The 26,329-nt window shown below is 46.4% G+C and overlaps 5 protein-coding genes and 1 long non-coding RNA gene across 6 annotated transcripts in view; 2 read left to right on the top strand and 4 right to left on the bottom strand.

Moving 5' to 3' along the window:
- Window positions 1–646: 646 nt before the first annotated feature.
- LOC118504944 lies at window positions 647–1,849 on the bottom strand. Its single transcript, XM_036040044.1, has 2 exons — window positions 1,401–1,849; window positions 647–1,332 (listed from the first exon to the last, which is right to left on the bottom strand). Exons 1-2 carry the CDS (start codon window positions 1,830–1,832, stop codon window positions 1,153–1,155), a joined length of 612 nt encoding a protein of 203 aa, XP_035895937.1. The 5' UTR covers window positions 1,833–1,849; the 3' UTR covers window positions 647–1,152.
- Window positions 1,850–2,261: 412 nt separating this feature from the next.
- On the bottom strand, window positions 2,262–2,904 carry LOC118504946. Its single transcript, XM_036040045.1, has 2 exons — window positions 2,529–2,904; window positions 2,262–2,461 (listed from the first exon to the last, which is right to left on the bottom strand). The coding sequence occupies exons 1-2, from the start codon at window positions 2,877–2,879 to the stop codon at window positions 2,282–2,284; spliced, it is 531 nt and encodes a 176-aa protein (XP_035895938.1). The 5' UTR covers window positions 2,880–2,904; the 3' UTR covers window positions 2,262–2,281.
- Window positions 2,905–6,822: 3,918 nt separating this feature from the next.
- On the bottom strand, window positions 6,823–9,604 carry LOC118504963. Its single transcript, XR_004905376.1, has 3 exons — window positions 8,602–9,604; window positions 7,216–8,528; window positions 6,823–7,155 (listed from the first exon to the last, which is right to left on the bottom strand). It is a non-coding gene; the product is annotated as an uncharacterized LOC118504963 (long non-coding RNA).
- Window positions 9,605–9,829: 225 nt separating this feature from the next.
- LOC118504951 (mutS protein homolog 5-like) lies at window positions 9,830–13,336 on the top strand. Its single transcript, XM_036040069.1, has 3 exons — window positions 9,830–9,987; window positions 10,064–12,287; window positions 12,370–13,336. Exons 2-3 carry the CDS (start codon window positions 10,066–10,068, stop codon window positions 12,617–12,619), a joined length of 2,472 nt encoding a protein of 823 aa, XP_035895962.1. The 5' UTR covers window positions 9,830–9,987; window positions 10,064–10,065; the 3' UTR covers window positions 12,620–13,336.
- A 1,895-nt stretch (window positions 13,337–15,231) lies between these two features.
- Window positions 15,232–26,329, top strand: part of LOC118504950 (phospholipid-transporting ATPase ID) — a 31,340-nt gene continuing 20,242 nt past the window's right edge. Inside the window, exon 1 of the mRNA XM_036040068.1 lies at window positions 15,232–16,404. The gene's annotated coding sequence lies outside the window, so the exon portion shown is untranslated. The remainder of the gene's footprint in view (window positions 16,405–26,329) is intronic.
- LOC118504958 lies at window positions 24,062–25,076 on the bottom strand. Its single transcript, XM_036040080.1, has 2 exons — window positions 24,864–25,076; window positions 24,062–24,779 (listed from the first exon to the last, which is right to left on the bottom strand). The coding sequence occupies exons 1-2, from the start codon at window positions 24,937–24,939 to the stop codon at window positions 24,388–24,390; spliced, it is 468 nt and encodes a 155-aa protein (XP_035895973.1). The 5' UTR covers window positions 24,940–25,076; the 3' UTR covers window positions 24,062–24,387.

The following is a 26,329-nucleotide window of genomic DNA, read 5'->3' on the forward strand; positions in this document are numbered from 1 at the left end:
TCCATAGTTCTTCATTCCTTTTAGAAATTGGATATAAATTGTACAAATTCGTCTAAAAAGTATAAAACAATACTTAAAACAACAATAAAAGACAGGAAAATCCCGAACGAGTGCGAGTTTTCATCGATTATAGTTACGCTACTGAATTCTAGGTGGCGCTACAATCGCTTTTCAAGCTTTCAAATGTAAGCTTTGCTGCAAGCGCCGCACAGTGAGCAAAGTTTTTATTTTTAAACCACATATGGTCAACATGATTTATCTAGCTTTTGCGTAATTTTACTTTTATTTCTTTGATTCATCTAAGAATCGTTTAGTATAAAAATCTGGAAGTTTTTGATTCCTGAAATGAAACATATGACTCACTTAGGAGAATGCTTCAAATATGGAGATAGGGTAAAGGAATATTGCAAGCCCGTTGTGGAAACATGGAATAATGGAAGTTGTTGCGTACAGTGAGGGGATATTTACATATCTAAGGGGATAAACCATAGCTCAAATCCCCTCCAGATCATACTAAACGGCAAACATGACCTAAAAGATCGTTAGACCAAAAAACGAAGAAGGGCATTAAAATTCGACTTTCAAGTTTTGCTAGGAGCTACTATCAGATCCAGGGAGCAGTTATTTGAATTAGCTTTTTCAACTCTTTTTTTTTCTAAATTTCCCAGATAAATCGTGTTGCAATTCTCATTTCACTAAACGCAAGATTCCCTTATATGATTGCAAAATACAATATCGCTCTTAATGAATATCGATAAGGATCCAACTCTGTATTGTACAACTTCTACAGACAAAAAAAAACCTTAAGAGGTCAAGGCCTGTCTTTTTTGACTTGATTATTACTGTAGCTGGAATTTCAGATCTGCAAACGAGGAGCTGCATGGATGTGATTAAGTATCTGGTCCTTCGAGATAGAAATTGACACCGTCGACAATTGTCTTATTTCCTTTAAAAAAACCTTTACGTCATATTGCTCATACACTTTTATTTGTGAAACTAACTAAGTGATCCCTCTTCCAAAAGCTTGTAATAAATTTATAAAAAAAAAAACCTTTCACCCCAGGCCACATTGGATTTGATATCCCTCATAGGCTCCCAACTTGCATTGCGCTTAGGGCCTCCAAGATACTTAATCCCCTACTGATACACCCTTCACCACTCCAACATTGAGCCCAATATTCCCTGCTTTCGGGCAGTACCGAACACCTCCACGGCAATCAGCGTTACGTTTTCACGGTTAGAAATTCTAACATCGAACCTGTAGTCTCCTGCTGGGACCGATTTCGGCGCATAGCTTTCCTTAAACTCGATCGTTTGATTATAGGTTTGTTTCTGAAACGAAGAACACATCAGCGCTAATACACCTACAAACAGAGCAACTGCTACAAGCAATGCATTACCCCCTGTGGACAAGGCCGCACCAATGCCGGAAGAATTTGCCTCACCACGTCGTACACGTAGATAGAGAATGGATCGTTTTTGAGCGTGCGCAGATATTCGCACCCTTCCACCTGATCGTTGATCAGGAACGGTTGATACGTATTGAACTTGTAGTTCAACTTCAGGTGTATCATCGCGTAATCGATCGTTTGCGGCGCACGCAACGATACCAGAAACAGGGGCAGCCTGTTACGCCTCAGCACAGTGCGACATTCCAGCAGTTCCGTCTGTTGGTAGGGCGTTTCAACACACACGAATCGTTTAATTTGCACCTGGAATATTCGGGTTCGGTTGTGCATATCGCTGGAGGTGTCCTTTGCTTTAGCGCTGAGCATCAAGTAGCACATTGCCAGAATCCGGCACATTAGCAGCCATTTTCGACACAGCGACATATCATTTGCACACTGGAAACTCCTTCTACCTACTGTCAACAGTTTGCAGTGAGCGCTGGCTAAGTGGCAGGAATAATTTCGATATCGTTTATCTACTACATGCGATCAACACAGTGCTCGTTAGTGTGATGATCTATCCTTACATGAGCGATAAATAGTAATCACAATGGAAGTTTGACTATTGGCGCCTATGACTATGTTTAAAAGTAGAAAAAACAATTGCCTTAAAAAACAGTCTCTCTTAACATAGCACAATCCCTTCAGCAGATGATGTTTGTTCCTTGAAGTTAACGCGTCTGCATCCGCGCCTCATTACTTTTAAAATTTCTCTCTCTCTCTCTCTATTTATAAAAATATTTCAATTCTTTAGTTGTACTTTAAATATCTTCCAATGGTGCATGCATTTTATTTTAGTTTTTGCCAATTCAATCAATAGAACGAGCCCTCATTTACCACTCTAGCATGGAGCCCAATATACCCTTACGCCGTGCGGAAAAGAATCCCTGCAAGGAGAGCATCGTCACATTGCTTCTGGTGGCAAACCGCAGATCCATCCTATAGTCACCGGCAGGAACCGATTGGGGCGCATACTCCTTCCTAAAGACACTGTCAACGACGTAGGTCCGGTTCTGTGAAGAAAATTGAGCAAACGTGACAAGTAGAAGCTCGCTACTAGCAACGGTGTCGGACACATACGCCATGCGGACAGGGAACGATTACTCCCGGCAAAAAATGCTTCAACACCTTCAAGGCGTACACCGTGAGCGGATCGTGCAAAGTGCCTTGTTCGCTTTGTGTCAGCGTGGTACACACTTCCAACTCGCCACCGATCAGAAACGGTTGGTACGTCTTAAACTTATAATACAGACGATACTGTATCACGATGTAGGTGTACACATCAGGCACATGAATGACCACATGCAGAAGCGGCATCTGATTTCTTCTCAAGGTTATCCGACATTCCAGCAGCTCCGTCACGAGGTACGGTGTATCGATGCACAGCATGCGCGTCATCTGTAGTTCGTACGTTTGGGTTTTGTTCCACATAGTGAAATCGTTTGTAGCAGCAGCCATTCCCCATCCGGAAACAACAACCACCAGACACCAGAACAGCTTTATGCGTCGAAACATGATCGCGAACTGAGCGCTGAACGGTCATTCTTACTCTAATCTGATCTAGTGTCCCCTAGTATCGCAATGTAATTAAAGATGATTAAGATACAGCTGGGTAGCGCCGTCGAAGCAATTCGAACCCATCGACCATGGAAATGCATTTGACCTTGTGGATTTTGGACCCATCCCCAATTGCGAATGTGGCACACACAGCAGCATCGGAAGAATCGGATCCGTCTCCTCGTACGCACTGACTGACTCTCCAGCTTCGAGTACGACCAAGTCAAGGAAAGCCAGAAACGGCTCGCCAAGACCTCTCAGGATTGTAGAACCAATGAAGGAAATGGTAGAGTTCGTGGACCCTCTTGTATTGGTCAGGATAAGTATAATACGTCTTATTTACCACTCTATCATAGAACTGAGTATACCCTTACGCCGCACGGAAAAGAATCCCCTAATAATTGTCCCATTGCTTCGGGTGGCTAACCGCAGATCCATCCTATAGTCACCGGCAGGAATCGATTAGGGCGCATACTCCTTCGAGACAGGAAAAGGGTACGCTCGGTATCACATGCTTTAGCACATGCACCACGTAGTCAGTCAGCGGAACTTGGTTCGATCCTCGCTCATAGTCGCGCTGCGTGGCACATGCTTCAAATTGCCGGTTGTACACTGTAGGTGTACACTTTGGACACATGAATGACACCATGCAGCAATTGCATCTTAACGTTGTCCGACATTCTAGCAGCTCCGGCCTGAGGTACCGTGTGTCAGCGCGCACACCATGCGCGTCACGTGCAGTTCGTACGGTTGGGTTTTGTTCCACAGCTTGAAATCGTTCGGCGAAACAGGCTCAGCCCATCCGAATGTAACAACTACCAGCCAACCACAAGGACTCCTTTAACCGCAGAAACATGATCGCAAAGTGAGCGATAAACGGCTACGCCTCTCCTTATTCAATTTAATCTCTCACTAATCTGTTATCGTTTACTAATCATTCATAATTGCAATGTGATTAAGATGAAGCCGGATTGTGCTGTCGACCCATTAGAGCGCGCTTATAGTCACACCAGCAGGAAACGATTCGGGCTTCTGAAATACGGTATCAGCTACGTAGGTCCGGTTCGTCCTAGAACAATAAGGAACGTGACAGATAAAATTATACCACTCCATGCGGACGACTTCTTCTTCTTCTTCTTCTTCCTTAGCACTAAAATCCTTGAAAGGCCTCGGTCTGTCATTTCCGGGACTTTCTGAGACTTTATTTTACCCGTAGCTGAATAGTCATTTTGGGCCCCTTATGTGTGGAAGGACAATGGAGGAACCGCTACAATGACGAGCTCTACGAGCTGTGCAATGATCTCACCATCGTGCAGCGAATTAGACTCGCCAGGCTCCGGTGGGCTGGTTACGTTATGAGAATGACACAGGACGACCTAGCCAATAAAGTCCTTTTAGGCCGTCCACATGGACAGAGGAGGCGTGGTAGGCCAAAATTGAGATGGAGTGATGGCGTTGATGCGTCCGCCAGAACGGCCGGGATAACGGATTGGCAGACTACGGCGCTAAACCGTGAGCGGCTAAAGCTAAACAGTATAAGCTTCGTAGGTCCTAGGACAAGGACCACGATTACTTCAGATAACCAATACCCGTGGGCTAGCAATAAGCTTTTGAGCTATCCCTCGCTCATAGTCTCTCCTGGTGTAACACACTTCAAATTCCCCATTAATCAGGCACGGTACTTCCAGAAGTTTTCCACGCGGATAGAGCAACGACAAGTCACAATATCACTATTGTGTGTTGAAACATGAACGCGAACTAAGCGCGGATCGGTTTCACGGCCAATTTTACCTAGTGATCTACAAATCTACAACGAACAGATCAGAAACAGTCGTCAATAATGCCCTTTGTTTTCACGATCCCAATCTGCTTAAGGATGATTTAGATGATGCTTGATTGTGCTGTCCATCGATATCCGCCATTTATTTTAATGGCCGCTGATAATGTCATCAAATATTCGATCGTGCGTGAAACTTAGAAAAAACTTGTCCTATTTGTTTACAGAGGCTATGAGTCCGCGAACTTCTAGACACATCCCAATCCATGAAGCCGATTTCAACCACTAACAGTACGTCCATTTTTTCCAACAATTTTAGAATGTGTAGAATTAGGATCTTTAGTAACCTTCACAGCCTGACACCTATCTGCAACACCAAAAAGCTGCAACACCAATCTGAAACTGCAAAACTAAAGAGTTGAACACCTTCGGTACGTGAGCCGATACCTTCATCAAGCATCTCTGGTTGCACCTTAGGACTACGCGACATTCCTCGACCACGGTATCCACATAAGGCATGTCAAGGTAGAGCATTCGCATCACTTGTATCGTATAGCGACGTGTCAGATTTTTCTGCTTTACGTAGCCGAAGAAAGTGTTACCGTGCGAATGTTTGCATACCGACAATATCACGGTGAAGATCAGCAACACGGGTGTGTATCGTTCCATAACTTAGCCGGAGCATACTTACTATAGAACTGTTTGGTTTATTTGGCTGAGTGCGCACTGTGCACTAGAAATCTTTGGTTGATAGGCTAATTTTTTAACCCTTTTGGCTGAATCATTTTCAATTAAACAATTTGATTGCTTTTCTACTGCTCAACTATTGCTAATTACGATCACGATCAAATAATTCATAATATGTAACTCGTAGACAATTTAATGTGGCCGCTAACGATCGTCTAGTGAAACACCTACCTGTGATGGGCATCGTAGCATGTAATTACAATGCTAAAACTTTAAAATAGTTGTACCTCTAGTGAGTAAAAAAAAAACAGTTTAATTGGGGTGTTGAAGGCTCAAAAACTAGATCATGACATTATTAACATGCTGCAGGATAGCCATGGCTCATTAACTTCTTTATTGTACGATTCGTGGAAGGGGTCCCCAGCTTCCATTCCGCTTAGGGCCTACGAAAGACTAAATCAGCCAGCTGTAGATACCCTAGAAACTGTTTCTGATTTCACCACTCCAACATGGATCCCATGATTCCCCTTCGCTTAACAGTGGCAAACCCTTGAAGCCAAAGCAATGTTACATTGGATTTGGATGCAAATCTCAGATCCAACCTGTAATCTCCCGCCGGAATTGACTTGGGCGCATATTCCTCCTTGAACTCGATCTTTTCCGTGTACGTTTTGTTCTGCAAATATGCAAGCAGCCATGCGTAAGACCCTATAAAAATCTTCCCCATTTCAACAACGCTTACTCCGTGCGGACAGGGATACACTGAATTGGGCAACAAATCGGACATCACGCAGTATATGTAGTTTTCCAATATATTCGTCATAGGATTTTGCAAATAGGAGCACACCTCAACGACTCCGTCTATAAACAGCGGTCGATAGGTGGTAAATTTGTAATGCAAACGGTACTGTAGCAGCAGGAAGTTGTACACCTTCGGTACGTTAATCGACACACTGATCAGGGATCTCTGGTTGCGTCGTAAGATCACGCGACATTCGTTGACCGTGGTTTCCGCATATGGCGTATCGACGCAGAGCACTCGCGTCACTTGTAACTTGAATGGACGTGTCACATTTCTCTGCTCTTCATTGCTGGCGAAAGAGTATTCGCATACCATCAATACTGTCGTGAAGATAAACCACAAGGGTTTGTACCGTAACATAGCTGAGCAGAAGATTGCGGGCAATTCCACAGATGACTAATTTGTTAGTTAACCGAGCTTTCTATAAGAATAACCTGTTGTCGGATACATATGTTCGGGCTTGTTGGTTAAATCATTTTTAATTACCCATTATAATACAATTTCCACCATTATAGCATTGCACTATCGTCTCCATTTCGAGTGTAGATCATATCAAACAATAATTTAAATAATTGGTATACACCTAGTTATTCAAACACTGTTATATGGTTAAGGTAGGTCTGATGGTGTAGTATAAGCCCTTTCGAAACTAACCCAAAGTTTTATTGTTTAAATTTTGAATTGATACATTCAGAAAATGAGAATCACCACTCTAACATAGATCCCATAATTCCCCTTCGCTTAACGGTGGCAAATCCTTGAAGCCAAAGCAATGTTACATTGGATTTGGATGCAAATCTGAGGTCCATCCTGTAATCTCCCGCCGGTATTGACTTGGGCGCATACTCCTCCTTAAACTCGGTTATCTCCGTGTACGTTTTGTTCTGCAAAAACAAACATTTTACACTATATTCTAACTAATTGCCCATCATCGCAACACTTACTCCGTGCGGGCAGGGATACACTGTATTGGAAAGCAGGTCTGACATCACGCCGTATATGTAGTTTTCCAATATGCTCGTCTTAGGACCTCGCATATAGGAGCACACTTCCAGCTCGCCGTCTATCAGCAACGGTTGAAAGGTGGTAAATTTGTAATGCAAACGGTACTGTAGCAGCAGGAAGTTGTACACCTTCGGTACGTTAATCGATACTTTCATCAGGGATCTCTGGTTGCGCCTTAAGATCACGCGACACTCGTTGACTGTGGTTTCCGCATATGGTAAATCGATGCAGATCAAACGCGTTACGTGTAGCTTAAATGGACGTGTCTCATTGCTCTGCTCCTTATTACCCGCGATAATTGCCGTTAGGCTAAATCGGGGCACCACAAATAATATGCTAAAGCTCAGCAGCAAACAGCTTCTGTACCACATAGCTAAATCACGACCCATAAGTTCTGTAAGCACGCTATCTGTAAGTGTGCCGCTAGTTCAATGAGAAGATCGGATGTCGGGTGGCAAACTTTTTGTTCCATCAATTCGACTAAATCCATTTTTAATTTGTAAATAGGTATATATTTAGAAATAATTTACTAAGATCCTGTACGATTGGTGATGGGCTAGCAAGAGACAGAATATATCATTCATCAAGCGAACCAAACAAGAGATCAAACCCATCTATTAGTACATTACGGGAATTTTCAAGTAATTATAGTCCAATTTTTCATGAGACTAGTTTCGTTATCTCTTGTAATACGTAGTTTCTACCTAACAGGCAATTAAAAAAAGAACAAAAAGCAGTCGCGAGGAAGGAAGCGCACTTGCTATTCCGTGGCAAACGTCCAGTCGCTCCACGTCGGTCGCTGACATCCGGACCGTTCCCCCGTAGTGAGGACTCTCTGTTCCACTAAGTGCTATCATTCAAATAGCAAATGACTAAGAAGCAGCTCGTTAAGCCAAAAAGTTCTTCTACAGTTAGTATGTTGGATTTAGCTTAGTCTCCTCTATATATATGGAGGGCCATCTTGCTCATCTTCATCTTCAGGAGTCATCTTCATGACATGACCAGCGATCAAGAGTCGTCCTACTCAGGCATTTTCGAAAGTGATAGTAGTCTCATGTCCTTTACTGTTTATTCTGGCAACTTTCAACCGGAACACATGTTCCACCGTCATGCAAACGTACGTATCCGGCTCTGCAGAAGCAGCCCGCTTTACAGCCTTTCTCACATTCTTGCGTTGGATTTGGATTGTCGCACGTCGGTTCGCTACATGGGCCGCAGCATTTGAATATCTCCGTTTTCCTATCGCAGGGTACTACAAATAATTCGAAATCACATTAAATCGGAGGCAAAGTTTGATAGAAAATAAACGTTCTAACACTACTTACTCATTTCTTCACCATTATCGCAAAGCACTTTACACGGCGTTCCGATGCCACAGCTGACCGTGCTAATAACGACAGCACCAACCAGCAGCACTACCCAAACAGAGCATGATGATCCACTCGCCATGATGGTCGATACGGTATGAAACATCTTCCAACTGACCGGGACGCATTTTAAACGATTATCCCATCCAGCAGCCCACAAGCTCCGCATGTGGAATGTATTGTAGTCAGATAAGTTACAGCAAAACGCTCGGAAGGTTCTGTCTGCACAGGCACAGCGCACAAGAACGGGCCGCCGGGGCGAAACGTGACTATTTACGCAGCAATCGAAAGTGTGCATAATGTTTATTGTTCTGACGAGCCGCACATGCCCGCCGTTCGACTTGCACATGCCGATTATCGCCAGCACACGGCGGATGGAGCGTACCACGTGGTGCTGGCTTGTTGGAGAAATTGTTTATCATGCTTCTTCGATGGAATCTTTCGATTTTTAAAGCAATTAGATGCATTTTACGCGATAATTTATTTGCAGAAAAGGCCGAATAAAATTAGCCTCATTTCGCACAGTGTAAACAGGCCTTCATGTACGAGCTGCTCTCCATATCGACCTTTCTCTCTCGCGAGGACAAAAAAAATGCACATACACTCTCTCTGTCGCTCTCTCGTAGCTGTACCATCGCTTGTAAACAAACCACTTGCTCTTCCTAGCCCGCTTCGTTGCTTCTCTGTCGCACGCACACAAACCCGCTTCCAAAAACGTTCCCCGAATCCACTGTTCAGCATCGTGGCATTGTAGTGAACATGTTTGCACTCTCCACAAAAGGCGTGCAAACGACCGGAAAGGTTTTTACTAGCACAAAAAGTAGTAATTAGATAAGTGTTGTGAATTTTTTTGCATCGTAGACTAATAATCGTAGTTCGCAAACAAATACTAGTGCCCGTCACGAAATCAGTTACAAGTACCAGCACACGTATGACGCCTAGCTCGAAAGCGGTAAGTGTAAGCGTCCTAACCCTTCTTGCAATTTCCCACATTGTCCTTCGACAAGTACTCGTTTTATCCTCCAAAATAGTAAACTGAAATAATTGTATTGTGCAAAAACTAAACTAATGTTCACGCGTTGTGATCGTGTTGTGATCTTTTGACGCATTTCATCGCCGAATGCTACTTCCTTCACACATACACGCTATAAATAGAGTTCTCGGGTACGCGAACCGGCGACTCGTTAAATGTCAAACCTTTTCCTATTTGTGAGTTTGTAAATTATCTAGCAACCGATGAGATTTTTGCATGGAATTAATGTGTCTCTGGTAGCGTGAACAAGAATCGTGACCGCTCGTGAACGCCTTTGCCAAGTGTCTGGTGCACCGTGAAACCTGTTCCGAGTAAGTCCTGGGGTCGATTGTTTTCGAAGGCACCCATTATGCACTCGTGTTAACACTAGTGATCGCTTGCTTGTAGCTATGGAATCCGACCAGCCGCCGTGTGCCACTCCGGCCGCTAATCAGTCAGGGAAAATCATCTCTCTGTGTTGGAATGCCGGGGCACTCGCCGCTTCCTACTACGAAATAGATCAGCTAGAGCTGTACGCCATCCAGCAGGCAATCGAACCACGTCCCCAGTATGTGCTGCTTCGAGAGCTCGTCCGTCGCTACCATCCTTTGTTCTACGTCATCTCCGGTCCAAGCTGTTTTTTGGACGATGGTCGTGAAATATTGGGCATCCCTGTCGCCCTCTCGAATCATGCCGACGCAACGGACTCTGCGGCTCAAAATACAACAACCGCTACGCAACCCGCCGCCAACGTGAAGATCGTTGAGTATTCCACACAAACTCAAGCAACTGCCAGAGCCCGGCTGCTGGCGCTTAAACTTCCCGGCATGCCACCGGAAGCGGATGAGATCGAGTGCCGTACGTTCCTCGAAAGTATACTACCCTTTGAGCAGGAGCTGCTAGTGCACAGTGTCGGCAATTTGCTACTGCTTCTCGATACCGTAGGCGACTCGGTGTCTCCAGCGCAGCTGGTGACAAAGATCAATCTCGTCACGCCCAGCACGCAACTCATCATCGATGGGCTAACGTATGAAGCGCTGCAGATTTTCGACACCAGTCGCCATCCGTCCGGGTTCAAGTCTGGCACAGAATCGCGAGGCTTATCCGTGTTCAGTTTGTTCAACAAATGCTCGTCGAAGAATGGCGAAGAGTGGCTCAGCCGGCTTATGACGCAGCCGATACGCGATCGGATGGAGCTACAGCGTCGCCACAACACCGTGCAGTGGTTGCTGGAGAATGTTCGCTACGCGAATCAGTTCGATCAGTGTTTAAAGCATCTGTCCAACGTGGGGCTACTGTACCGGAAGATCCTGCAAGGAACCGCCCGCAATACCGATTGGAAGATGTTGAAGAAGAATCTCTACTACATGTTCACGCTGTGCAAGCTGTGTGGCTTCACATTGGAGGACGCAAATACTGCGGGCACGGTCGTCCAGGAGCTGGGCCAGTACACGCGCAATCCGGGCAACGCGCTCAAACACGTTCTCTACACGATCGACAAGTGTTTGGATCTGGAGAAGGGCGAAGAGGAGAACAAGGTGACGATTCGTGCCGGGCTGGATCCTGCCGTCGATCGGCTGCGCGAACAGTACGACGGGTTGCGACAGATCGTGATGGAATCGTCCCGACTAGGGCTGGAAACGATGCAACTAGACATGGCAAACATCTGCGTTACGTATCTGCCATCGTACGGGTTCGTGATCAGTACCCAGATCGATGAGCAGTTGCAACGGTCGGGAATATTCAACAATTCCTCGTTCGATTTAGTGTTCCAGGCGGAGAACACGGCTTACTTTCAGATTAACCTATGCAAAGAGTTGAACGACGAGTTCGGACAGCTGATGGCAACGCTGATCGAACACGAGCTTGTAGTTCAGACGCGTCTCACGACCTTCGTCGGCACCAAGTTCCCGGAGGTGATGGGTATATTTAAGCAGGCAGGCAAACTGGATGCTCTGCTGTCGTTTGCCACCGTGGCAAAGATGCATCGCTACGTGCGGCCAGTGATTACCGACGCGAAAGTGTTGCAAATCCAGGCTGGACGGCATGTAGTGCTCGAGCACCGAAGAACGTACCGTTCGAACGATACCAATGTGGACGCGACGAATAGAAACCTAGTGAACGTGATTGCGGCCGATGCTTCCGTTGGGAAGACGACGTACCTGAAAGAGTTGGCCATCATCTGCTATCTGGCACACGTGGGTTCGTTTGTGCCGGCTGCGTACGCCAAGATTCCCATTCTCGATTCGATCTACACCCGACTCGATCATCCGGAATCGATATTCAGCGGACGGTCCTCGTTCATGTCGGAACTGTACCAGATGTCGAGCCTGCTCCAGAATGCTACCGCCAAATCGTTGGTCTTAATCGATGAGTTTGGCAAGGGCACAAACTATCTCGAGGGGAAGTCGCTGCTGGTTGGGTCGATAGAACATCTGCTCAACCGGGGCGCCAGCGCTCCGATTACCTTCGTTACAACGAAGTTTACCGGAATTGGCCAGTTTTTACCCACCGAACATCGATACCTTCTGGTGAAGGTACACCGGGATGCTCGAGGAGACCGTTCTCGCAACGGCACTACCAGTGACACGTTGGACGTGACCTCGATCGACCCCACCGATCCATACGAACAGTAAGAACTTACTCGACCTGTACTTCAATCACAAATTCCACGCCTATCCGTTCATTTCCGCTTGCCTGTACTCTGCTTGCAGACTGTACGCCACTTACCAGCTGGCGTCTCGTGCCGTTGCCTTTGCCATCATGAAATACCATCAAACGGGCGGCCAGGCACCGGCCACGGAAAGCGTTCGGCTGCTGATGGAATCCACCCCGATCACGAGGGTACCGGAACGGTGTCTAGAAATTTCGCATCACCCGTCACGAGCAGCACATGCCGACACGGCATCGATGACGTTACCGGTGGAGCCTAATGGAAATCTTAACGAAAAACGGAACATTTAAATTTTTTAGCATGCCGTTGGTAGTAGCGTGGATGATAGATTTTTGGAAACCATTCCGTGAAAGGTTCGAATGTGACCTTTAGCACACGGCCGCACTAACCTGACGACGGACAACTGACAGCGCGCCGATGCAAAAGGTTGTACGCAATTGATCGCAAGTAACGCTTCCCCAGGCGAGCATGGCCGTCCAGTTGTTGGTGGGCAGCATGTGTGTATGTTGGCCACCGTGAAGTATGGCGTCACACAATCAATATCCCACCCCGAAATGGCGCACTGATTCTGTTTGTTTATAATTAATGATTTATTGATTTTCCACGTTCGCGCGCACCACACTGTTGGATGGGCTGGATGGATTGTGGCGGTTGCGTGTGTTGGTGGAAATAATAATTTTCAGCGTAATGCAGGCCCACCCGTACCATTTATGCAAGTGCTTCAAATATGCCCAGGAACTGTGCTTTGATTGATACTGTTTCCGTTTTTCGCCTGCCTGCCAACGCTTTGTCTGGCAAGGTCACATTCCGGCTGTGGCGAGGATGGGCGAGTTGAAATATGAATGTTGTCATACATTAACAAATGAAGTAGAATATTAAAATGTATAGCTCAAGGTTCGAAAATATGTCCGGCTTCAGATTTGGAAGCTCTCTCAGCTAAAATAAAAAACCGTTAAGCATAAAGTAATGAGTTGTAGATAGTCCTTTCTTAGTCGAGTCCAACACGACAGACGTTTATCGATAAATAATGTGAGAATATTGGATGATCAGCCATAAACAAATCACTGTGGCAAACCACGTGTGGCGTTAACCATCTCGCCCATCGAACAGTTCGTGCAATGTTTTACGACGCTTTTCCTCCATCGCAAAGAGAGAGAGAGAGCTAATTTTGTCCTCATGCACATTACCGTATTCCATCCGGGAGGAACGGAATCAAGCGACCACCGACCGAATGACTGGCTGACCGGCAATATCCATCAATCATGTGTCGGACATTCTGTTTCGTCGGGAGATCGTATCACACAGGCACAAAAACCAGTAATGGGACCCGATGGACTATGGATGATATTTTGCTGCAAATTTTCACCCAAAATTCCGCTCATCCCGCTACCCAAAGATTCGTTATTTTTGTGTCAATTCAACCGACTTCCCCCGCATTTTTTTCTTCGGCTCTATGGCAAACGCGAGATACTTATAAACAGCTTCCACGCACCGTAGGAAAGATTACCTAAAATGCTGGAAATAACACAGACAGCAAAAAGAATCTCGAACGAGGCCACCAGACTGGTTGTGCGGTCTTCACATTTGTTTACCAAGACCCGGGTATATAGGTGGTGGAGTACTTTTCGACACCTCGTCTACCAACTCGATGTGTGTGCACGGTGATTCGGATTTAATGGTGCCACATAATAATAATAACGTACATTAGAGTGTGTGACATATGTTCGTGGTGCAAAGATTGCCGGCCGAGCAAAAACGGGGCGGGCAATGTGCAATTAAAACAACGTTAAGACCTCATAGGCGGTGTGAAGAGCTGGAAATGAGGGTTTTTTGGGGGGTTGTGAAGGTTGTTTACACAGCCTGGCTATGTATCTTTTGATGTTGCTCACTACCAATTCCAGATAACGTTGTTTTCTGAGTATCCCCAAAGTCTGTCAAACTTTGAAGATACTCCTGGCCATCATCTGGTGATGCATTTTAAAACCTCTCAATCACTCTAATTACCTGCAACAATTGACTCGCCCAAATAACCCCTAAGTGCAGCTAATGGAAAGCGTCCACACACAAACGCTACCGCGTAACGCCGGCGTTGACATAAGCGATACCACCCCAAATCGCTCAGTTGCTCCCCCGAAAAAAACACGCTAATGAAACAAACCGCAAAATGGTGGTAATATGCGTCATTTGTTGCCTCGAAGATCATAGCGATGGAAGGTGCGGTATCCGCTATCAGGGAAGCTAAAATTGGAAGACGTGCACAGAAAAGCCAGTCTTTATGCCCAGAGCTTTCCCGTAAAGTACACACACGCACACGCGGATTCCCCGACCGGAGTCGAACCTCCAGCCCGTTCCAAAGTGTTCCAACTCGTCATTGTTGTTCATCTGTTGTGTTTGCGGAACTGCGTGCCGCTTGTACCGCCGTAGCTCGAAGCGCTCTGCGGTTACTATACGCGACCAAGGTAAGCATATACTCCAACTGTGAAGATCATTTGTTTGCTGTGCCGCTCCAGCACACGTTAGGGGTGTGTTTTTGTCGGGAGCTCTCGACCAGAGAGCGAGAGAGACTTCTCGCAAAAGATATCTCAAGATCTTCGCTCACACACGCACCGAATATCTCGCGCTCTCTATTGTGAAGTCGATCCTCGCGGGCGCGGGTTTTCCCCGGTGCGCGTTGCTCGGCGCGATCAACCCCCTAGCGTCGCGGTTGTGTTTGCCGCTCACATCGTCATCGTCATGCCCCCGTCCTGACATTTCCGCGGGACCGAAGAGAGAAGTGCGTGATGCCCACCCAACCCGCGTGCTGTGCATGGGAGAGTGGGACGCGCGTTTTGCCACTGTGTTGGTACGGGTTTGCCCGTACGCGCGGGAGTCCGTCGGTTCGTGGTCGCGTTTGGCCGGTCCAGTTCGCTACCATACACCGCACGGGCACGTGGCCACGCTCCTTCGCGGTCGCCTGTCGCTGAACGACCGAGCGAACTGACTGTATCGTTAGTGTGTGTGTGTGTGTGTGTGTTGGTGCGCTTGTGTATGTGTTTGTGCGCGCGCACAACCCTCGTTGCTGCGGTGGGCCTCCCTTGCACGGTTTGGAGCTACGGGGTGGTTGCTCATTTCCCTTTCGGTGGTACTTGTCGTGTGGCGCTTTTTCGGTTGCCCGCGTGCTTCGTGCGTTTCTGTCTCTGTGTTTTGTTTGCCTGCTGCACCCGCCGAGCCGAGAACTGCTGTGGGCTTTTGGGGGGCTTTCATTCATTCCGGTCGCGGCCGCGGCAACGTGTACGCTTCGCGTCCTTCGCGGGTCGATTAAAAACATTTCCACACGCGCAACCGAACTTTGGTCGGCGAGTTTTATTTGTTGTTTTCGTGCTTTAATGCTGCTCCCCGTTACCGGTGTGTGTGTGCGGGTCTGTGTGTCAGGTTTAATGTTGTGCATTCTTCGGTGCATTATATCGTGTTTTCTGAATGCAGTTTCTGTGGTGGGACGTTATTCTGTAGTAAAGTGCAGTGGGAATAACGGAAGAATAATAACAAAAAAAAAATCCAGCTGAGCGTCCCCCTTGGCCTACTGCGAGAAAGGTCGTCAGCGTGTGAATGGTGGAAATTCCAACGGCACCAGTCCAAGAAGGCCGTGGGTTTGGTGCAATTATTGCACTGTCATCGGAGTGTTTATGATTTTATTTTCTGCGGCTCCCTCGCAGAACGCGTGTCTGTGTGTGTGTAAATCTGATTACGTGCCGCTGGTGGAATGACGGGTCGGTGCAATGGGTCAGCAAGCAACGGGCAGAAAGCGGTAGCCATATAGTCCCCACCAGATCCATTAGTGTTGGTGATTTGTGTGTGTGTGTGTGTGTGTTTGTGTGAAATTGCTTTCCTTCCTACGCCGCTTTCCCGTGAAGTCGTTTGTCATCTGCCCGTGTGTGAAAAGGGAAAAATCACAACCCCCCGTCTGGCTGGTGGTGGGGTGCTGTTGAGGGTAAAATATCAATCGAAAGAATATCCTCCATGGGGTTCTGGTCGTGGCGACGTGCGTTAACGGCGCTCGGATCGAAAGCGAATGAACCGGCCGGAACCGGAATAAAAGGTTAGTAGGTTTGTAGCGCCTAAATTGGGGCAATTATTTTGATCCATCGGTGGTGAAGCTGTTGTGCACGAGCCGTGGTAAATACGACCTGGTACGGTAGAAGAAGGTTTAAGGTTAGAGAATCAGTACACCAACTTTCAAAGCAGTCGAGCGAGCTCTGGCCCTTTGCCAAACGTCGCGTTCTCCTTCTACGGGAGCTACTGCTGCTAAATATCGCTGGCAAGTTTATTTCTAGAAAAGGGATCTAGTATCAGTTCGCATTTGTTTATAAATGCCCCACAGTCCACCCTTTGCTTCATGCCATTTCTTAGCTTGCCTAATCCCCGTTCCGTTCAATCCAGTCCCCAATCCAGCTTCAACAGTAAAACAATCGGTAAAACCGGATTTTAATGTAATGTTCCCTTAGGTCCGCCGCACGACGGCTCGTTACATTCGAACCTCGAAAGTGTGCCACACGAACATGAATCGAAAACAAGTGATTTATCTTGTAATTTTTGCGTGTTAACATAGCACAACCTTGGGCATAGAACGGGGGAGGGCATAGACTTCTAGCGCGTTCTCTCTATTGGCTTCGGCAACTTGTTGCGCGGTGCTGGAATCTGTGCGCAAATCACGGCGAGAATGTGGCTTTTCTGAATAGCCAACAAAACCTTGGCACCGAGAACCAACGCCATCGGGCACACCGTACTACCGATACGTGTGGAACCGTACGGGCAAGGTTAAGTCATCGTCGGACAGCAGGTCTTGCTCTCACACAGCAAATGCCGATCTCCTCCAGTCTGACCTCACCGAGGTCTAAGCTGTGGAGAGCTCCGTACAACAGACGCGATTGTGCGTGTGCGTGTAAGCGACGGTAGTCTGTCGATGTGCAACACTACCTAAGTCATATTCCCTCTTCTGTCAAAATTCGAGTGTCAGACGGAGACGGAGGCTTTCCAATATGCTTCGACGGCGACTCCACTGAGACCCCCGGGGCAGTGTTATGTAAAGCGGCCGGCCGCACGATCGCGAGAAGACAGCCCAAAGAAGCTTGAAGACGGTGGGCAGACCGAGCACTGGATGAGGACGGCCTGTGTCACCCGCGAGAGCTACGTTCACCCCACTGTTGCTGTTGTTGCTGCACAAAAAGCGAAACCATAGAAATCGGAGTGAACCGAAGAGCACGTGTTGGTGTAGCAATTATTCAGCATTAGACACACAGGTACACCAGGCAGTTCTATTGGGGTGTTGCGACGGTACCGTCGTCGGGTTGGCCTTTCAAATATGTCTCGGTGTAGCTCAAACCCCAAAACGAATTAAAAACGGATCGGTTGGAAAATTTGTCTTGTTTCGACCGTAAACTCCGCGTGTCGAATGCCGCGGACGATCAGACGATCGTCGATCATACCGGCCGGATTCCCATTCGCGATGGAAGTGTATGTCAAAAACGCACGATCGTTTACAGCCCGAAGGACAGTGGTGATTTGTGTGCATAATTTTTGATTCCCCACGTACCCTTGAGCCTAAGCAGCTGGTCGGAGGTTGGTTGTCCACCGAAAACGGAGGACGAGGCATCAAAGGAGGACAGTTTTGTTGCCGGGCCTTTCGCTCGCCATCGACAGCTAACCTTGAAGGGTGCACACATCGACAATTAGCAGTTTATGAATGGTGTGTAAGCTCGTCGCTTTCAACAATTAGTTTGTTACCTATAATTTTTTCCCAGCGACCCAGGAGGTGCCTGCTTGCCCCCCTCCGGTGGCTACGGCGGACGCTGTCATACGAGCCCGGTGATCGGGTAGATCGATCAGCAGACGCGGGACGATATGCATAAACAAAATTGCTTACTTCATTAGCGCCTATCGAGCACATTACATCGATTCGTAATTCAAGATCGGGCCGCTGTAACAGCTCTAGATATGGGAGATCCCTTTTTTGTCGTTACACAGTTTTTCAATTTATGTGGTAAAGCTAAGTGATATTCGAATCAATTATTCCCCTATAGCATATCATACCCAGCAGTAGCTTGGCAATCTGTGACTTGAGTCTCTTCTTACTGAGCAATCAATCGAGTATGCTAGAGAGTTAAGATCTTTATATATGCCACTGCCTTTATAAGTCTCCGTAAGATTCTTTCTATAGATAACATCCAGCAAGTGTGACCAGTTATGACATAGCTTATGCTGTTTCTGCCCGTGAATCACTCTTGTGCTGATTACTCGGTACTTGAAAACAAATTTGCTTACTTAACAAAATTCCTAGAACAACAACGATAAAGCCGCCAGCCGATATTTATTAAGCACGTCAAATACTTGTTTGCTTCGTTGAAACATTTGTAGAAATGATGTCAGAGACGACTTTCTGCACACGAAACACGTAATGAGCGCTGAAGTTGGAATGTTGCTTTTTTTCTTCTTAGCTATGAGATAACGGCTCAAGTTTACGGATATAAGTCATCGTCCGAGTTGTGTGCGATCGTACGAGCGGGTTAGCCTGCAAACGGAGGAAGAAACACAGCGACCATCTTGGTGGAAAATTAATGTAGCAAAAGAGTACCCTCGATGTGCGGTGTAACGCAGAAATGTCATATAAAATAGAGCTCCCTTCACCTGTCTAAATCCGGTCAATTGCTAGGCCCGATGGACCGTAACACACGTTCGCTCATAAATTGGCGAACTAACGCTGTAAACCCAGTAGTGTGTGCCTCTACTGTCCGGCCAAGCTCCTCGGCCATAGAACCACCGGTACGCAACATCTGAAAGTCTAAAGTCTTTCGGAAGACGCCGGTGGACGACGGTGGTTGCGCCCGGATGGATGGGGTTAGCAAATCGATTTCTCTTTCGCTTCATTGCACTGCTGCGGTCAACCTTCCGGATTCTCATACCATTTGCTGGTCGTCGACCATGAATTCCTAGCACACGTTTCCCGCGCACTCCGGAAGGTGTGTACGTACCCTCGGTAAGGAGCAAACCGGGTACAAGAAACGGAAAAGCGCCCAGTACAACACATACAACACAAGCACACACTCATACCCACATGGAGAAAAATCAATTGTCATCAGAAAGCTAAGCGGGAAAGCCCACCGTTGACCGCCACCACCCATTATTTGCGTCCCCAGCAAGCCCCGAACGGAAATTGTCCTTTCCAGCTATGCCCAGGAAACTGGCTGTAGCAGTTGTAGTAGTAGTACCCGAGGGTTGTTCTTTATTCAACGGATGCAAATTTTTCTCGCTGTTTATGCCCCCCCCTTGCATGAGGGCAACCGTTCTAGGATGAACAGAGGGCAGGTAGGCCGGAACTGAGTGTGTCCTGGTGCTGAGCCAGGCTTCTTTTTCCCACAATTAGCGAATACTTACATTTAGCATTTAGTTGCCCTGACCGGGGCGCGGATCGGAAAAAGGACCAAAGTGATTGACAGTGGTCGTTGGAACATGGCTCACATCGGAAAGCCTCACTGGTATACGAGCACGCTTTTTTTTTTGACGGGGAAAGCTCTCGCGATTTATTTCTTGCAAAATGTACCACACAAAACATTTCTAATGACCATGAAACTGAGTCAGTGGAGCTATAATTCTTGTGGAATTAAACTTGTGAGTAGCAGGAACGTCCGGGTGAAATTTACTACTATTCTACATGCGCTAATCTTACGGTGACCTTGCAGACCTTGCAACGTGAACTCAGAAAACAATCGACAGCGGCCCCGATGTGCCCTTCTTAATATACAGCTGAATTTCATTAAATATTTTATGCCCCACCCGATCCCAAGCCTGCGATCGCGAGAGCACGGGGGAAGCACAGGTTCGTTGTCGCATTAGCGGTAACCCATAATCTTAACCGCAATCGTGTCCCCGCCGAAGGTTTGTGTCTTGCAGGACGAAGAAGGAGTGCCTATCGGCAAAACCACTGACCACTACCGGGGCTGATAAATTTCAATTAGCTATGATAGCACAATACTACATCCAACCCGGGCACGAAATCGGGTTAAGATTAAGCGGCATTTAATAGTACCCTAGTAGTAGTGTGTGTGTGTGGAGTCGACCAGAGGTCCACGTGGAATTGGAATTAACGTGTACACGTGGGTGAGAGGAAAAGGCAAACCAAAAAGAAGCGACTTCGTCAGGATTATCTTCATTGCGCATTGCTAATTAACATAGGCACAAGCCGCCAGACTCGCTTGGTACTGGAAATAGTAAACAGTTCGGGTGCGTACACTGAATAGGTTAGTAGAGTACAATCAACCTTTTGCCTTGTGTTATGTAGCGCAGTTGAGTTACGATCTGATTATACGACACGATATACCAGTCCACACCAGCAGAGGCAGTTGGTTCGTTGACATAATCGTGGGGACCTCCTTTCGGCACTGTACCAAAACAATTCCCGTATGTACTCTACTACTGAGTACCCGCAGTTTCGCTTTTATCGGAGGTATGACAACCGAACAACTGATGATATAGCTCTTACAGGTGCAGCACTCTTATCTTCGCGGTGTTTATATGTTTTTGGCATCGAGTTGCGAACGCTTAACCCAGTTTTAAGTGCACGCATTGTTGTCTTATCGTGTTTGACAGTTGACTCTGTGGCGTCGTGTTTATAATGCCTGGTGCAGTCGTTGTTTTTTTACTACCCGGCTCGGTAAACCCGCATGCCAAACCACCGCCAAAAGATAAAACAAATTGCTAACCTAATAATAAGTCATTTACAACAACACCGGGGGTTGGGGTCGAGTTTGCTTCACGGTGTGTTTTACTAAGCAGCAGGGTAGTGACATCCATTAGTATGCCACGGTTCCAAAATGGTGGTCTGTGAGGCAATAATTGGAACCACTTTCACCAGGTTACACTTTTCCGGATAACTAATCAAACATTCTGATAGCGCACATTGCAAGTTCCCACCGAAACGATGGTTCCTCGTATCCACCTCGTCGTTACCACCCCCCATTGCTTGTGCGTCCTTAGGCCACGGCACATTAGTTCTGATAATTTCTATACATCGATTTACCGGACCACCATTTGCTGTCCACACCACTCCACCGCTTGTGCTAAAAAGTAGGTCACACGGAAAGCTTGCCAGCTGAGCAAGGGTCCGGCCGGTTCGATCGAGGGAAGGATACGGATAAGAAATCGATTCACTTTTCAATACCTCATCCTATTCCCTAACTCTCGGCTACTTGTCGGCGTAGTAGTGGCTGAAAGCCGTAACCCGTCTGTCTCGGACTGGGGTCATCATTTGTACCCAACACCGATACACCTGCACTGCACTCTCTCAGGCTGTGACACGTCAAACCGATGGTCCGGAATCTAGTGTCAAGGTCTGGGTGTACCACGTCGTCCACCACCGGTGCACTTGTACACCACGGTAGTATGGCTTCCCCCAGGCTTGATTCGAGTACTGGCTGGCTGACTGACTGACAGACACTGCCCAGCACGCAACCAACCTGTTGGCCAATGTGTACTTCCCCGCTGGATCGATAGATAAACACGGCTCTTGCGACAGTTTATCGCCATGATTGATGTTCAGCGGTGCAGTGCTTCTTCCGGGTTAAGTTCTTACAGGTTTCTTACGTCACGCCAGTAATGAGCTTGTTAACGCTTTGTCTTGAGCTTCGAGTCGAGTCTCTCAATTAGAGAAATGAAGCTCGAACTGTAACACAAATTAATCGCACCTAATGGGACTTTGTCTTCCAAATTTCGTGACAAAGTTTCCGAGTGTGGTGCCATAACTTCTTCACCACATGCAACGTGTGGTGTGGAACAATAATCGTCACGAACCTTCGGCCGGACACACACACACACACGGCTTAAGGATGATTCAGAGCTATCCCCACGTTCGGGGCGTTCCTTCGGTACGCGGGCCGTTTGCTAATGATTTACACCTAATCTGCAGGGTTAAAAATTCATGCAGTTCCCACGGCAGGTAAAACGTGTGGTCCGCTTCAACCGGTGCGTTCCGTGTAGACACAGTGACACAAATCAGCCCGTATGGTGATGGGCCGCGTCTGAAAGGGTAGAAATTGAATGACTCATCATCAATAACGAGTCGGCGAGTTTGCATGGTACCACCAACCGGAGGATAGAAAAATAGCACACTCTACCTTCGTCAAAACTGTCCACCACGACATTACATGCTGTACGAAATCGTCGTCACTTCCATTCATGTGTCCCTGAGCTTTTTCCTGAGGGGTCGAATGCGAAAGGAACGGAAGTGATGGCAGTGTGGGACGGAAATTGGTTCCCCCGAAGTTTCCCCCCCTCATGCTAACCTCGCGGCCTGCTTCCATTCCCTCATCGGCACAGGGATTAGTGGGTAATGTTTCTGTTCGGGATGTAATATTCGAACAACGAAAAAAAAAGATCAAACAAACACGACGACGGAGGTCACGGTGAAGATTAACCGCTCAAGGTGGTGGTGTCTCATTTGTGTACTATATGTGCACACAACGGCACTAATCATAAACGACCCCAAAAGCTCTCATGGTGAATGAGCGAATGACACCGTTGGAGCAGCAGCAACAAAAAGAAGAGCAACCTCCAAGTGGAGGAATGAATCAAATTTAGGTTTCATTTACAACACGACGTAAAACAAAAGCAAATGGCAGAAGCTGACAGGAATGGTGACGCGATGACCACTCGGAAGATTAGTTGTACCGTGCTGTGTGCGTCACTAATGGATAGCGCGAGCAAATTGATCATTATGCCTAGGAGGTCCTCCTCAGAAGGTTCTAATGTTTTGTTTGCGAATTTCAAGGACCATCTGTTCAAGGTCCAAACAGCAAATCGAGTCCTTCCTATTTCTGCGAGCAAGAATTGAGGTTAATGCTGCCAACTTCGACACAGTGCAAAGCAATCGATTTGTTATGACAAAGAAATCATTAAGATTGTCCTGTGCTGATTGTGGGGTTTGAAAGACTGTACACGCAATCAGTCTACCGCATTTGCTATTACTGGCATGTGATTGCATTTTGCAACGATTTGGATGGTTTGGTGATGGCAGATTAAGGAGTACAAAGCGGCCAGTTAAGCTTAATCAAAATGCACTTTGGGGTGATTTTATGTTGTCCGAAGGGTTTCGCTTGTCTGCAGACTTGTCTAATCGACTGATAAATGGTGTTTACGTATTGTGTGTCGTTTTAAACTCAACGCGTAATCTAGATCACTTATGTAAGCTGCACTTTAAGAGCCATGGAGGGAAGAAATATTAGCGAAAAAGAAGAAGGTATCTTAGCTCACTCATATAGACATTGTTGTTCTACAATATTACCACTGCTCTTCTGTCTTGCAGAAGCTGGCTTAAGGGTTAAGTAGAAGTAGAAGCTATGATATTGGTATATTATAATGGATAATCACCCGGTGGTAGAGCGATAACGGTGCCGGTCTTGATATGGCAGGACCGTGGATCAACTCCCATAGTTCCCCCGCAGTGAGGACTGATTATCGAACCTCGTGGTATCGTTAAGTCTAGTAAGCCGGAAATGGCAGGCATGAACTAAGAGGGGTCTCACAAATGCTTGTACTGAGTGCTTGCCTGTAGTACTGAGGTTCGGAAGTAGTACTAAGATCGTTGTAACTCAACCTGTTAAAACATAATAGTCTAATTCCGAAGGTGTGATTATGTCATAAAAATAACACCAAACTGTCTAGATAATAAAATCATTTCACACTTTTAAGCAATAAAGGAGCCATGATTAGGAAATATTGTACAGTACAATTTTAAGGTTATTTATTCACTTACGAACAATGTATGTATGATAAATTAATGAACAAGATTCCGCGATTGAACTCTCAACACTCTGGCCATTAATCTTAGTATCTGTGTAGTCGATGTCAACTATAATTCACAGAGCTGTACTTGCATTGAATTCTAGGTTAATTTTTATTGTAACAAATAATGCAATTTTAACTGTGTAACAGCTGCTCCTCTTACCATCCAGTACACCGATACTAAGGTTGAAAAGGTAAAAGGGTATGGAATACAACTGCATTACCCCTACATTTGCTTCCGTAACTTTTGTTACTTCCACACCAGCACTGCGATGGCCAGCATTAGTACACTCGAGAGAGCCACCTTAAGGCTGCCCGCACCATTGCACAGATCCGTTGTGCAGAGATCGCAATCAATAATCCTGATTACCGGTGGTAGCGAGTCTTGAATCATGTTGCACAAAGCTTTGTCGTTGAAAAGACAGTCCCGGACGTAAGCTTGTCCAGAGATACCAGCCACAGTACCCTCGGCGTATACCGATACGCAGGCCGGCTCGAGTTGACGTGCTTGGGGGCTCAGGAACAGGTTACGACCCATTACGGACACCTGACTGGTGCCGCTACATTCCACTATCCGAGCAGATGCTGAGCAATCGCTCCAACTGCTATCACTCTCACACTTGTAGCATCGAAGTGCTGATACTACGGTATTGGAAGACGGAAGAGAAGCACTTATTAGCATATTGTGTATACGTGGGAGATCACTTCATCGCGCCCAATTCCTACCGGAGTTTGTCAGTGAAAGAAGAGTACCAAAGAACAGGCCCACCACAATGAAACTATTGATACTGATGTGCTGCATCTCGTTTTTTTTTCTTTTAACGGCAGAGAACACTTGTGAAAAGCCACTTAAAATCGAACACTTGGCACGGTCGCGTACTGCCGGCTGCAACGGATGCAAAAGGTTTAATGACGGATACGCGTGCGATTGGAAGTGCTTTAATATCGTGCTTTTCGCCCTAACCATGCAGAAATATCAAGGGATGCGAAAAATCGATTACGATAAGATAAGCAATTGCGTCCCCTCCGCGCGAGACAATCAACGTGAATCATTTTCCGGTCGAATTCGTGAGGTGCTGGGTAGAAATTTTTACTGGTTTTGTGGACTATGAGCAACCCGCGAGTTGTATGGTATTTGATGCCCTGCTCTGGTGCACTGGAGGAATTTGTGATCGTAAATAAATCATGCCCTTCCTTGAGACAGGTGCATTTGGACCTTACCAGTAGTCCTAGTCGAAGGAAATCGAGCTCCAACCGAAACAATGCAATTTACTGTCATACTGCACGCCTCATTCGTTCGTATTCCTTATTTTACTCATGCCAGTCATATTTCAACTTGGAGTGATTTTAAACCACTTTCTCTTGTTATAAATAGCATAGAGCATACGAATGAGTACATTGTTCTGGGTGCTATCAATCTCTGCCATTCTCTCGATAACAAAAACATATTTCTTAATTGCAACAGTAGTTAATCCAAGCAAGTAGGAGGGCCTTGTCTTATCACAGCCAATAAACCAGGGATTTTTTTTATTCCCTAAAACAGCCGCTCTGGCTATGGCAGTTATCTAACCCTTAGGGAATCACCAACTGATACTACTCGACCGTTACTACCCCGGGGGCCATGTACGAACATAAGCCCTATTAGTCAACAATTATCAATTGCTTTTGCGAAACATAATCGCTTCCGAGTCACGTGTGCTGTGCTATATTGTAGGTGGTGATAAGAAATGACGTGTCAGTTGTAAACGAATTTTAATTGATTAACCTCTCTTGATTGGGCAATACCGTGATTTTTTATCAGTATAATCTTACTGTGCTACCACTATTCTTTGGGGAATTGGTCTATTCATAGGTTTGTTTGATGGATTAATACACATTCCTCAAATCCATTATCGGTGATACGGGTTATCCATCTCAATCCAATCAAAGTTCGTAGTTTAACGCCCAAAACGGTTATTTCAATGTTTTTTTTTTTGCTTCTTCTCCTCAGATCTTTGTCCCTTTAAATCATCTTAAATATGCTTTTTGTGTCCATGTTAAACCTGAAACACAGGCATTATTATGTACGAGGACTACCAATCATTGAAAGAACAAGCTACTGAGCTCTGATGCTCTTCCAGCTGTTGATAAAGGGATACCTGTCCCAGCTTTCGAGATGTGGATATAGACAACTTTCTCGTAATTGCTCAGCA

This window comes from Anopheles stephensi, chromosome 2 (assembly GCF_013141755.1).
Source record: "Anopheles stephensi strain Indian chromosome 2, UCI_ANSTEP_V1.0, whole genome shotgun sequence".
NCBI lineage: Eukaryota > Metazoa > Arthropoda > Insecta > Diptera > Culicidae > Anopheles > Anopheles stephensi.

Bases quoted from the DNA above. Each gene is read 5' to 3' on its own strand.
- LOC118504944 (XM_036040044.1), bottom strand. From the start codon at position 1,832: ATGTCGCTGTGTCGAAAATGGCTGCTAATGTGCCGGATTCTGGCAATG. The intron at 1,333-1,400 runs GTAATGCATTGC...TCTTCGTTTCAG, and splicing joins TGCGGCCTTGTCCACAGGGG to AAACAAACCTATAATCAAAC.
- LOC118504946 (XM_036040045.1), bottom strand. From the start codon at position 2,879: ATGTGGAACAAAACCCAAACGTACGAACTACAGATGACGCGCATGCTG. The intron at 2,462-2,528 runs GTATGTGTCCGA...TTTTCTTCACAG, and splicing joins TCGTTCCCTGTCCGCATGGC to AACCGGACCTACGTCGTTGA.
- LOC118504951 (XM_036040069.1), top strand. From the start codon at position 10,066: ATGGAATCCGACCAGCCGCCGTGTGCCACTCCGGCCGCTAATCAGTCA. The intron at 12,288-12,369 runs GTAAGAACTTAC...CTCTGCTTGCAG, and splicing joins CCCACCGATCCATACGAACA to ACTGTACGCCACTTACCAGC.
- LOC118504958 (XM_036040080.1), bottom strand. From the start codon at position 24,939: ATGCAGCACATCAGTATCAATAGTTTCATTGTGGTGGGCCTGTTCTTT. The intron at 24,780-24,863 runs GTAGGAATTGGG...CCAATACCGTAG, and splicing joins TCTTTCACTGACAAACTCCG to TATCAGCACTTCGATGCTAC.